At 35.2% G+C, this 13,029-nt stretch overlaps 1 protein-coding gene across 1 annotated transcript; it reads right to left on the bottom strand.

The window, feature by feature from the left end:
* Positions 1–3,014: 3,014 nt before the first annotated feature.
* Positions 3,015–7,892, bottom strand: LOC107460975 (uncharacterized). Its single transcript, XM_016079406.1, has 3 exons — positions 7,887–7,892; positions 4,049–4,353; positions 3,015–3,963 (listed from the first exon to the last, which is right to left on the bottom strand). The coding sequence occupies exons 1-3, from the start codon at positions 7,890–7,892 to the stop codon at positions 3,015–3,017; spliced, it is 1,260 nt and encodes a 419-aa protein (XP_015934892.1).
* Between the last annotated feature and the right edge of the window lie 5,137 nt (positions 7,893–13,029).

The raw sequence follows: 13,029 nt of genomic DNA, 5'->3' as shown, positions 1-13,029 counted from the left end.
GCTCCTATTTTTGCTAACGGAATAGCCTCTATGCATTTTGAAAAATAGTCAATTGCTACAAGTAAGTATTTTATCTGGCCTGGGGCTTTTGGAAAATGCCCGAGAATATCTAGCCCTATTTCTGAAAAGGCCAACTTACCTCCCAGGTATGTAACAGCTCAGCAGGGTTGTGGATGGCCGAAGAATGCTTTTGGCAGCTGTCGCATTTTTCAACCTTATTAATACAGTCATGTTTCATTATTGGCCAATAATATTCGGCCCGAGCTATTTTTGATGCCAGACTTAATCCTCCTATATGGTTGCCACATACTCCCTCCTGGGCTTCGTCCGTGACGATTTTATTTTCTTCCTTACTCAAACATCATAAGAGGGGTTGAGAAAGACCTCTTCTGTATATCTCTTTTCCGATTAGTGTGAAAGATGTTGTGCGCCTTCTGAATGTTTTGATATTGGCTACTTCTTGCACATTCCCTGTTTGTAGGTATTGCTTATATGGCGTCCTCCAATCATCTTCCTGTGATATTGAAATAATAGCTTTGCTGCTAAAGCTCGATTCAGTAAGGGTTAGTTGAGATATAACAGAATCATTCAAAGTTTTCCTAGTTGTTGCTAGTTTCGATAGGGCGTCTGCTCGGGTGTTCTGTTCCCGAGCTATGTGTGTGATTTGTATTAAATGAAAATGAGAGATGAGATCTTTTACCATCACATGATATTTTTCTATTAATTGATCTCTTACCTGAAAATGCCCTGTTACCTATTGTACGACTAGTTGTGAGTCGCAGTAGACCCGAAGATGAGTAATACTGAGAGATTGTGCTAGTCTTAATCCTGCAAGTAATGCTTCATACTCAGACTGATTATTGCTTGTTTGAAATGTGAACCAAATGGATTGTTTGGTTTGTAGATCATGTTTGTTGGTGAGTAAGACTCCTGCTCCAGAGCCTTCAGTGTTGGAGGCCCCGTCAACATATAGCTCCCAAATGCAATGCTGTTCTGGGTGTTCTGCTAATTCAGCTATAAAGTCAGCCAGGAACTGTGCTTTTATTGCTGTCCTGGGCTCATAGGTAATGTCAAACTCTGAGAGCTCAACCGACCATTTCACCAGTCTTCTTGAGATTTCTGGTCTTGTTTGAATTTGTCATACAGGTTGGCTTGTTTTTACTATGATTTTGTTGCTTTGGAAGTAGTGTCTTAGCCTCCTAGATGTGACCACCAATGCGTAAGCTAATTTTTCCATTGGTGAGTATCTTAGCTTTGCATTTTGTAATGTTTTGCTTACAAAATATATTAGGTCTTGTCTTCCATATGTTTCTGTGATCAATGCCGAGCTTATAGCGTTAGAGGTACCAGATAAATATATTAGTAAAGGCTTACCTGGACTTCGTTTTTGTAAGACTGGTGGGGAGGACAAAATTATTTTTGAGTTTTTGGAAGGCTGTCTCGCATTCAGCGTTCCAATTAAATTTATTTTATTTCTTGATTATGTTGAGAAAATGTTGCGAGTGTGTGGAAATTGATGGGAGGAAACGAGATAGGGCAGCTAGTCTGCCGTTTAATTATTGCACTTCTTTCACCGTCTGAGGGCTTTGCATCTTTATTACTGCATTACATTTTTTCTGGATTTGCCTCTATGCCTCTAGATGTCAGCATAAAGCCAAGGAATTTGCCACCAGTTACCCCGAATGCACACTTTTCGGGGTTGAGCCGCATGTTGTGTTTCCTGACTTGTTCGAAGATTTCTTCAAGGTCGACTCCGTGGTCCTGATGTTGTTTTGTTTTTACTACCATATTGTCGACGTAAGCCTCCAAGTTTTTCCGATTTGCTTTCCGAAGACATTATTCATTAGGCGTTGGTAAGTGGCACATGCATTCTTAAGTCCAAAAGGCATAACCTTATAACAATAATTCCCTAATTTAGTAATAAATGCTATTTTGTTTTGATCTTTGGGGTGCATTAGTATTTGATTATACCCTGAGTATGCATCTAAAAAGCTTAAAACATTGTAACAGGATGCATTATCTACTAATTTGTCAATGCAAGGGAGGGGGTATGCATCTTTGGGACATGCTTTATTTAGATTTGTAAAGTCTACACACATTCGCCATTTACCTGAGGCTTTCCTTACCAAAACTACATTAGAGAGCCACGTTGTGAAGCGTAGTTCCTGGATGAATCCAGCCTTTAGTAGTTTCTGTGTTTCTTCTAGACAGACCGATCTTTTTTCATTACTCATGTTTCTTTTCTTTTGTGCTATAGGTTAGATTTTTGGGTCGATCTATAGCTTGTGGCATATGAAGTTCGGATCAATGCCTGACATGTCTATCGGGGTCCATGCACAAGGTCAGCATTTCTTCGAAGTATGCCGATTATGTATTGTTTGGTTCCCGCAGGGAGTGAACGACTAATGTAAGTAACATGATTATGATCGGTGTCTAAAATTACCTTCACCAGGTCATCTGTGGGTGAGGGCCTGCTTTGTAGGTCTTCTCGGGGATCTAGGTCGACCGTTCCTGAGATATTTGATACATGGTAGGACTCTTTCGAAAGCTCGGCTCTTGAGCTGCTTTCTGATTTGTTCTTTAGGCTCTCGTTATAACATCATCGAGCTTCTATTTGGTTGGAGTATACTGTTGCTGTTCTGTTGTTAGATACCTAAAATTTGACACATAGGTGAACAGTAGATGCTATAGCACAAAAGGAATTTAAAGATGGTCTACCCAGAATTATATTGTATAGGCTGGGGCAGTCGACTACTAGGAATCGCACATCTCTTGTTTTGTATAGTGGGTGCTCCCCCATTGTTATTTTCAACCATACGCTTCCCAGGATGGAAACTCGTTCTCCTGAGTATGGCTGCATCACATTTGTACTGAGTTTCATCTTCTGAAAAGTGGAGTAAAAGAGAATATCTATGCTACTGCCAGGATCAAGTAGCACTTTTCTAACGAGGAGATCTCCTGCTTGGATTGATATCACCACGGGATTGTCAAGGTTAGTAGTTGTTGCTTGGTAATCAGATTGTTCGAATGTGATGGTAGGTATGGCTGGTGGCTGTGTGGTTGCTTCCTTCGTCGTCTGGACCATTAACATGGTTTTGTAACTTTGTTTCCTTGCTGAGCTTGTATGTCCGTCTCCTGCAAATCCTCCTGAGATGCAGTTTATGACTCCCCTTGTTGGTGGTGGTTGAGGCTTGGCCTTTTCTATAGTATTTGGATTTTGTTCTGGTTGAAGGTCGGCGGTGTTCTATCAGGTCTGTTGCATTCGGGCCGCCTATATACTTGTCCAGGTGGCCTTGTCTGGCCAACCTCTCCAGGAGGTCTTTAGCGATCACGCATTTGTCGATTGTGTAGCCAAATTTTTTATAGAAGACGCAGTGTTTTGATTTGTCAACGTATCTCTGGTCTTGATATGAGCCCGCTCTGCTGGGTGGCTTGAAGATCTTTGCATTCAATATCTCCTTGATGATGTCTTCTCTCCTGGTGTTGAACTGGGTATAGGCATCATATTTCGCCGTTAGTTTGAAGGGCTTCTTATTGTCCTTTTGATTCAGTATCTTGGGGTGTTTTTCCTCTTCTCGCCGAGGCTGTTGTTTTTCCGCTCGCCGAGCTTCTCTAAGCTCTTCAATTTCCATTTGTCCAACCGCCTTTTCGCGGAATTCCTCTAAGGTCCTGGGTTTGGTTATAGCTATTGTCTCCTGGAATTTGCCTAGTCTCAGGCCACTCTTTAGTGCGTGGAGGTGTACCTTGGGGTTGAGGTCGGGTATTTCCATGGTTGCCTTGGCGAATCTGGTCATATAATCCTTCAAACTTTCATGTGAACCCTGCTTAATGGTGTTGAGGTAATTCGCCCCGTGGACATATATCATTGAAGCTGCAAAATAGTCAATAAAGGACGTTGCCAAATCCTCGAAGCAAGAGATGGAATCTGCGGGAATGTTGGAAAACCAAAGTAAACAGCACCATCTAAACAAGTTGGAAAAGATCGACAGAGTACAGAGTCAGAGGCACCGTTAAAGAACATCATGGATTGAAATTTTTTTATGTGTACACGTGGGTCGTCGAATCCCTCGTAGCCTCGTAGGGTTTGAGCCCGATGGGAAGCACAATATTCTTTGGCATTTGAACACTCATGACACCTTCCGAGAAAGGGTTATCAAGTGTGAGTTTTTCCTTTGGCGGAGTAATCTCTAGCGGCTCTATTTCTCGAGCCTGAGAGCTATTCCCTCCTGGATTCTTCGACGATTGCTCGGCTATTTTTTGAACTTCAGTTTGAAGTTCCGCGATCATGGCCAATAGTTCGGCTTGTGAGGGTTGTTGAATTTCGTTGTCTGTCATTTGCGGAGATTGGTGACCCTGCAAAACGAAACAGGAGTAGTGTAGAGAAAGGTGGGGTTAGTTACTCAGTGCTCCACGGTGGGCGCCAAATGTTCCGTTTAAGGATATCTCTTCCGAATTATAGCTCGGACACACGCTTCCTCTGCGGATCTCTTCTAACTCGGAAGGTGGTCCTCAGAACTTGGACAGGCTTGGCGTGGAAGCTGCAAAAGAGACTCCGACGCTCAAGTCAGTGGTTTTTCTAAGAGAGAATAAATAACCAAAAACAGTAAGAGATTGTTATTGTGTGGTATTTTCTTTGTGTTTGTTAAGAAAATTGTCCCCTGAGGAGGATTGAATGGTAAATTTATATAGGCGAAAAAATCTTGGCTTCTAGCCATTGCACTGAGCTATTAGTTGGATTTTTAGGATTATTCTGATATGATTTGTTGAGTGGAGAATCTCGATTTGTTAGTGAGACCCGAAGATTCTTTTTCTATTAAACAGTTCTCGATCAAAGCTGCCGAAGTCGAAATTGTTGATATGAATCAATAAAGATCAAATTCTATATTTTTATTCATAAAATATTTGACACAGTACTATAAAATTATGTACTTATTTAAAAATTAAAAATATATAAATAATTATTCATTTGACGGTAATGGCCATCATCTTTTCCATTTTTATTTTTCTAATATTTTCTGTTGCACTGTAATGGATGTGTACGGACTATAGTTTATACACGTGATTTCACCTTAATTACAGAGCTACCTGCAATCCTCTCTCGCTGGCATGATATCTTTTAATCCACGTATTAAAAATTAATTTGTTGTGAATTTAAATTCTATTTTAAAATTTATTATAGACTAATAAATTGTTATATGCATAAGATATAATTTAAACTTTTAATATTTATTTAAGCGAATAAATGAACTAATTACGATATTCAACAAATCTAAATTAATTTTATTACGTGTATATTTAAAAGACTCAAGTGGGACTTATTAATTAAGTTGATCGTACACAACTATACACATATATATAATTTATCAATGAAAAAGTTTAAAGAGCCAACAACTTTATTAAATTTTGGCCAACATATAATCAATAAATAATAGTAAGTCATTAGATGAAATTTTATACTAATCTCACACCATTAAAATTATCATTGATAATTATTTGATGACTACAAATCCCAAAAATTTATGATCCCTAACATTCTAACATTCCTCCTTACCAGTTTACTAAACAGATATATGTATTTAAGGTTCTTTCCTCGATCTCAATGTGTAAATGCGGTTGAAATTTTTATAATTATTATATTTTCATGCATAGGTCACCCTTTTTGCGTTGTAACTATTGATTTTGAGTGTTATCAAATAAAATGATTTATTTTTGAGCTCCGAAGGAAAATTGCGCCTTTCTTATTTTTGGTTAGAATTCAATAAGACAGTTATTGTTTTATCAAATTTGGATCCACTAAGAGGAAACGCGATGCAACTGATACTAACAAACTAAATTACACGGTGGTAAAGATTAGCGCATGGAGGTGTGTTTCGCGCCTCTATCTGCTCTTGTTTGTATTCGCATGAGAAAAATAAGATGAAAATCTGCTGATTCTTGAATATATATCCAAAACGATTGATTTGTAGCAGTTTATAACTGAACAACCGCTATTTTAAACAATTTTATAGCAGAGGTTAAACTGGAGTTCAGAACTGACGCGAGTCTGCCAATTTTACGGCGAATTCGAACATAAACACTAATTTTTTGCTATTATTCACCTTTATTATAATAGACACTAATTCAAAATCTTATTTGTTAAATATTTATAATTAAAATTGATGTGTGATTAGTCATCAAGATGCTATATATCTTACACTTTTACTTAGAGTATCCACATAGTTTTTCAAAATATTTATCAAAATTCGATAAGTCTATTATCTTATGTAAATATATATATCTATTATACAAAAAAAATTTTTGTACTACTACTTTTGTGCACACTTTTTTGTACATCTTCTATTTTTTAAGTAAAAGTGATTGATAAGAGAAAAGAGATAAAACATTTATTTTTTATACCTTAAAGAATATTTTAAAATGAGTTTTACTATATATTTAAAGTTTTTTTGGCAATTAAGTTTAATCAAATTGGTCTAAACCAGTGACGGATCCATAAAATTTTATGAGTGCATCTTCGATCTCAACGAAATAATTAATATCCAATTTCTATTATTAAATGTTTCATAATCGTCCATTCTGATTTTATATGGAGAGATTTTTTTTTTCAAACCCTGAAGTGTTCTATTTTCAATTTGTTTTAATGTGTAGAATTCATTGGTGAAAGTGTTAAAAGACTTCAAGCGAAGACATTAAAATTTGAAAATTTTAATTAAAAGATGACTGATGTTATTTCATTCTAGGAAAAGTAGGGAATGTAATATTTATTGAACAATAATTATAATATGATAGCTCTTTTAAATTATAATTGCTTAAAAAAATATACTAAGAAATATTATTTGACATCTAAATTATTATTATGATATAGCATGGTAAGTTAGTCAACCAAAACAATAAATTATTCTTAAAAATTTAAATCATCCATATAAAATATAAAAAATATATATTCAAGATCTTCTCATATAATAAAGTATAATACTCTTCACTTGCTAAGAAATGTTTTAAGTAATAATTTAAAAAATTAATATTTTATTATTTTGACTAATTTCACATGGTCATTTGTAGGATTTTTGGTAAAAGTATACTTTAAAGCATTTTCGGTAGGTCCTGACTAGTTTTAATTTGCTAGTAAGACCTAAATATATATTTTTATTAACTAATTAATTTAATTTATATATATTAGAAGTGTAGAAAAAAGTTTATTGGCTTAATTATAGATTCTATATCAATAAAATTAATTATTTTTCATATTGATTGAATTTAATGTTCTGATTTATTATTTAAATAGTCATTTAAAATTATATATATAATTAAGAGTCGTGTTAAACTGTTAATAATCGCTTTTACAATATTTATTAAGGTTATTAAAATAAAAAATTGTTTGATAAATGTGCCACAGAAACATTAAAAAACTTAATTTTTTTAATTACCGTATAAAATTAGATAAATTTTAAGTTGTATATTAATTTTTTGGTTTAATTATTTTGTTGGTCTCTATAATTTTGTAAAATTTTTAATTAGGTTTTTATACTTTTTTTTCTTTTAATTCGGTCTCTGCATCAATTTTTTTTTTTAATTTGGTTCCTCTTAGCAGTAATTGGCTTAACTTTATAGGGACTTAACTAAAAAAAATTAGTGCAGGAACTCAAATAAAAAAAGGGCAAAAAATCGAAATAAGCCAAGGGAGGAGATAATTTACGTGAATCAGCCAATAAGAAAATTGCTCCATCAATCAACCAAAGGACATTAATATATAATTCGAACTAACAAAGTTCGATTTACATTTGTATATAATTCGAACTGATTTGGTTCGAACTATGAGCTTATAATTCGAACTAAGGGAGTTCGAATTACACATTTCAAGTAATTCGAACCAAGGAGGTTCGACTTACCTCCATGCACGTAATTTAACGTAATTCGAACCAAGTAGGTTCGAATTACACAAATTGTATTTCGAACCAGGATGGTTCGAATTAGTGAGGACCAGACCTGTATATATATGGTGTGAACGTGAGCTGCTCTCATTAGAGGGGGTAAGATGGCTAGTGAGGAGAGTTTCGTAGTGTTGGTTCACCACAGAGGATCCATTAAGAGAAAAACTCGTTCCGGTGTGAAGTTCACTGATAAGGATCTGCTTTGTATTATCGTCAGGCCTACGACGAGGTATGAGGACCTTGTTAGCTCTGTACTGCTGAAACTTGGTCTAGAAGGTGTGAAACGGGTTAAGAAGTTTTTCTATCGCATTCCAATCACGGTGCTCCAGAAAACCGTAAAGTATGATTGTTTCACGATCGGGAGTGATGAGGACTTGCATGTCATGTTTCATCGTCGCCGGCAGTTTTCAGAGGTGAGGACACCAGAACTGTTGGCAAAGTTGGTTGACGTGGTATCCAACTTGGGGAGTTCGAACCGGAATACCACCACTTTAGCCACGGTAGCCGGTTCTAGCTCCAGACCTGCCGTTCTGCATTCTGCATTCGACATGTAGCGGTAAATTTCATCCTAACCTTCAAGGGCAAAGACACAAGGAGACTACTTGTGAATGCGGCGTATGCTAAGACCGAGGTCGAGTTTCATTACTGGTTTGATAATCTGAGGTCTAAAGACCCGGTGATGTGTGACTGGGCGAACCGGATTGAGTATTCGTTGTGGACACATTATTGTGATGAGGGGCGTAGATTCGGACACATCACGACGAATATCTTTGAGTGTGTGAACTCAAGCCTCAAGGGTGTCAGAAACCTTTCTGTGTGCTCGCTAGTGAAGGCAACATACGGAAGGTTAGCCGAATTATTTGTTCGCAAAGGGAGAGAGGCTGAGGCGCAGCTGGGAACCGGACGACAATTTAGTCAGCACTTGGTGAAGTGTATAGAGGCCAACTTGAAGACGGCTAGGTGCTTCACGGTGATTTTGTACGACAGGGATAACTCCAAGTTCACCGTCGCAGAGACAACTCTGACTGGTTCTTTCTCACTGGGTAGCTACAGAGTCTCGCTTGCATCTCAGACATGTGACTACGGATACTTCCAAGCACTTCATTTCCCGTGTCCCCACGCACTGGCATGCTGTGCTTACTCACGGCTTACATGGGAGCCTTACGTCCACCAGGTGTATCATCTTAGTTCGGTGTTCAATGTGTATCGGATGGGTTTCACACCTCCCATTCCTGAGGGTTTCTGACCACCATATGACGGGCCGACCGTCATCCCGGACCCGAATAAGAGGCGTGCGAGAGAGGGTCGTCCGAGGTCCACTCGGATACAGACCAATATGGACGAGGCAGATCCGAACCGGCCAAAGAGATGTGGGCTTTGTTGGCAGCCCGACCACACGTCGGAGTTGCCCACAGCTCGGAGGAACAAAGCACACACAGGGACATGAGTAGGTGTGTTGCTAGCTTTGGTACTTTTTTTATTTCACTTTCATGTTTAGATTCTACTATTATCGGTTTTCTTATTTGTAGTTGATAAGTGATAGAATTTGTTAATGTTAGTGTGATGTATACTGTGCACGGGGTCTTAATTAATGAATATGTTTTGTTTCCGGAATTTTAAATGAAATGTATGTTGAATGCACACCGGAATAAATAACTCTACGAGTTAAATTAAGACATGATGCGGAAACTATGCTAGTAATAGAAATTAGTGTTTGGAACGAATTGTGAGTAATTTGAACCAGCTTAGTTTGAATTACTTGGTGAGTCGTTCTTGAGTGTAATTCGAACCAATTGAGTTCGAATTATGCTCCTTGGTAGTTCGAACTAGGTAGGTTCGAATTATGTTCATCACGTGCTCCTCCATAATTCGAGTTAAATTGGTTCGAATTATATGTTACGGTAATTCGAATCATGCTAGTTCGAATTACATAAAAACGTACTTTGGTTGATTTGTGATGTTATTTTCGGTTTGGCTGATTCACGTAATTTTTGTCTTTTCTTAGTTTAAATGTGTTTTTTGTCCTAAAAAAATGTAGAGATCAAATTAAAAAAAAGTTGGTACAAAAATTTAATTAAAAAAAATATAAAAATTTAATTAAAAATTTTACAAAACTACACGAACCAATAAAATAGTTAAACCTAATTATTTTTTACTTTATGATAACGGAAATTTTGTGGAAGAGCATGCGCGTCCAAGAAGATGGTGAGATGCTCATTGTCTGAAGTACGATGTTGTAAATGGTGCACGTGTCGCTGTTTTACGTGAACAATGTCATTTATTAATGTTGAAAAAATATAATAAACAACTAAAGAACCCTTTTAATCTGTTGTGTTAAGGTTTCCAAATAAGGAAATCAAGATCTCTTTTCTTTTCTTTTTTTTTTTCATTTTCATTTTAGGTACCACCAGGATTCTCTCTCTATCTCTAACTATCTATTTAGTAAGAGATTTAACGAGTATTTCAAATTTCAAGTGCTTTATTTTTGGTACACGTGGTTTCTGTCACAATGTCATTACTCATTAGTGGTTGTCCCACTTTTATTTGGTCCTGAGAATCATATATATCTCAACCTAAACCCAACCATAATATTCTGCTTTTGTGATTAATTAATTAATAACTAACCAAAGGTTACGTTATTTTGTCAATTTTATATTTTTCTTTCCTCTGTTCTTAGATACAACAATTTATTGGTTCGAATAATATTACATGATAAATAAATATTATTATTTTTTAGGTAAAACATATATTTATATAAACAAAAAATAATTTAATATTATCCAATCATCCAAAATAAAAAATATTATTTAAATATTTTTATGTATATATTTATGTAAATTAAATTTGATTTACATATCATAGTAATAAATTGAATTAATGTGTATCGAATTACACGAAATACTGTTACATGAATTCAATTTATGTTTAAATATAGTGTTTTATATAATTCGATACACATTAATTTGATCTATATAAATATATACATAAAGATATTTAAATAAATTTTTTTTGTTTTGAGTGATTTAAGTAATATTAGGTTATTTTTTGTTTATATAAATGTTTTATCCTATTTTTTTTTATGTATATGTACATAATTGATTAACCAGATATTATTTCCACAATACTTTTGATATGTCTAACTTGAAACTACACTAGCTGATCTTCAAAACTTGCACCAAAAAACACAATTGTCCTGTGATCTTTTTCACCCCTGGCCTCTACCAATAATTCCAATATATGTATATGCATATATGAAGGTGTTTAATTTATTGATAGAGTAATTTCCGTGATTCCATATCTCAAAAGCTGGGGAAACCAAGTGGCTCATGTCCAACTTCTATTGACTGCTGACATGTTCACGTGAATATGAATATTATTAGGCAACCGAGAGAGATAGACATAATAACAAGTGTTGTGAGTTTGATTAGTACAATGTTTTCTGAGTGGAAGAGTCCCAGTGGCAAACAGCTTTCAGACAGGTCCTCAGGGTTGAATCAATATCCAGCATGGCCCTGATTCTTTATGGCTAGATTGGATCCGATTTACTTTTGCTTTGATGTCAACAACTTAATTATTATATTTACATCCTATATCTTTTTTGGTGACTGTTTACATATTAATGAAATTTTTTTAAATGTATCGGTACACTCTTATTTCAGTAACTTTTAACTATAATTTTAATTATAATATATATAATTAAAATAAAAATTAAAAATCACTAAAATATCAATATACTAATATACTTAAAAAATTTTCTATCCTATATTTAATAAGAATTATTCTATATATTACCAAAAAAAACTGTAACCATTTAAGTATTTTATTTAAAAAAAATTACATTTGATATTTATACAAAAATTTAATTATATTATTGTAAAAACATTTAATTATTTGACACTATTAAAAAATAATAGATTATAGACAAATTTTTAAGATAGAATTTTGTTGTCAAAAATACCGACGAATTTTCAATTAATTTTTTGTCGGTAAAAAAAATTACCAACAAATTATAAGATTTACGGTAATTCTATTGATAAAATTAAAATTTTGATTTCACACTTATTATCGACAAAAAATTCGTCTAACTAGTTAGTAAATCTGTCATAAATTTGAGTTAAGCTAACTTAAACACAATCTCTCCAGCTTCACCACACACTCGCACACAAATAAAACACACTCCTCTCTCCTTTGCACAAGCTTTTTTTGCCGTTGCTACCGTCGCTCGCGTGACACGGGCTCTCTTCATCATCCCTTGCGTAACACGAACTCCCCCCACCGTCGCTCTTGTCGCATTTCCTCCTTTTATCACCATCATCGCGGAGCTCTCTCCGCCGCCGTTTTTGTCACATGAGCTCCCTCCGCCGGTGTTCTCATCTTATCTGCTCTCATATCATATATATCTTAAATAAAAGCTTGCGTGTTTATTAAATAAAACTACGACCATCAAGAACAGTGTTGTATATGTAGAAATTTATGTACTTGTGTTGGTTGCAAATGTGGCTAGACCTTATCCAAAAATCTAAAGATGGAGGAGTTGATGTGATTGAGACCTACATTTTTTTTGAAATCTACATGAACCGATTCGAGGCTAGGTACAATTTATTTTGTTACCAACATTACTATTTTGATATTGCTTTTTATGTTCTAAGAATTTGTATGCAACTTTTTTGCAGTATAATTTTGAAAGAAGGGGTAATCTGGTCAAATTTGTAAAGGAAATGGTAGCAGGTCTATATGGTCATTTGCGAATTAGTCCATATTGTCTGTGCTAAATGAAACTACGGGTACAAATTATTGAATCCTTTTAACTAATTTCCATAATCTTTTATAAGTTAAGCAAGAAAAAAAATAATAATTCAAAAATCAGCACCGATGGCTGCTTCTATTGATACTCGTGTCTAGGGATGGAAAAAGGTCAGGCGACCTGCCAAGGGTCTGCAACCTAGCCTGTGTTTGACCTAATCTGACCTGGCCTGTTATAAAAGAGGTATAGACTCAGATTCTTTTAAAAGCCTTAATATATTAATAGGCCAAACCCAAGCTCATTAATGAGCTTTATTGGTCTGTCAGACCTGTTTGAGCCTGTTAAAACATAATTAAA

The sequence above is a fragment of the Arachis duranensis genome, chromosome 8 (assembly GCF_000817695.3).
Source record: "Arachis duranensis cultivar V14167 chromosome 8, aradu.V14167.gnm2.J7QH, whole genome shotgun sequence".
Lineage (NCBI taxonomy): Eukaryota > Viridiplantae > Streptophyta > Magnoliopsida > Fabales > Fabaceae > Arachis > Arachis duranensis.
The sequence above is the reverse complement of the archived record's forward strand: the minus strand, read 5'-3'. Positions and strand labels throughout refer to the sequence as shown.

What these genes read in the sequence shown, in the direction of transcription:
- LOC107460975 (XM_016079406.1), bottom strand. An exon ending in AGGGATTCGACGACCCACGT is followed by an intron (nt 3,964 to 4,048) that starts GTACACATAAAA and finishes CAACTTGTTTAG; the next exon opens with ATGGTGCTGTTTACTTTGGT.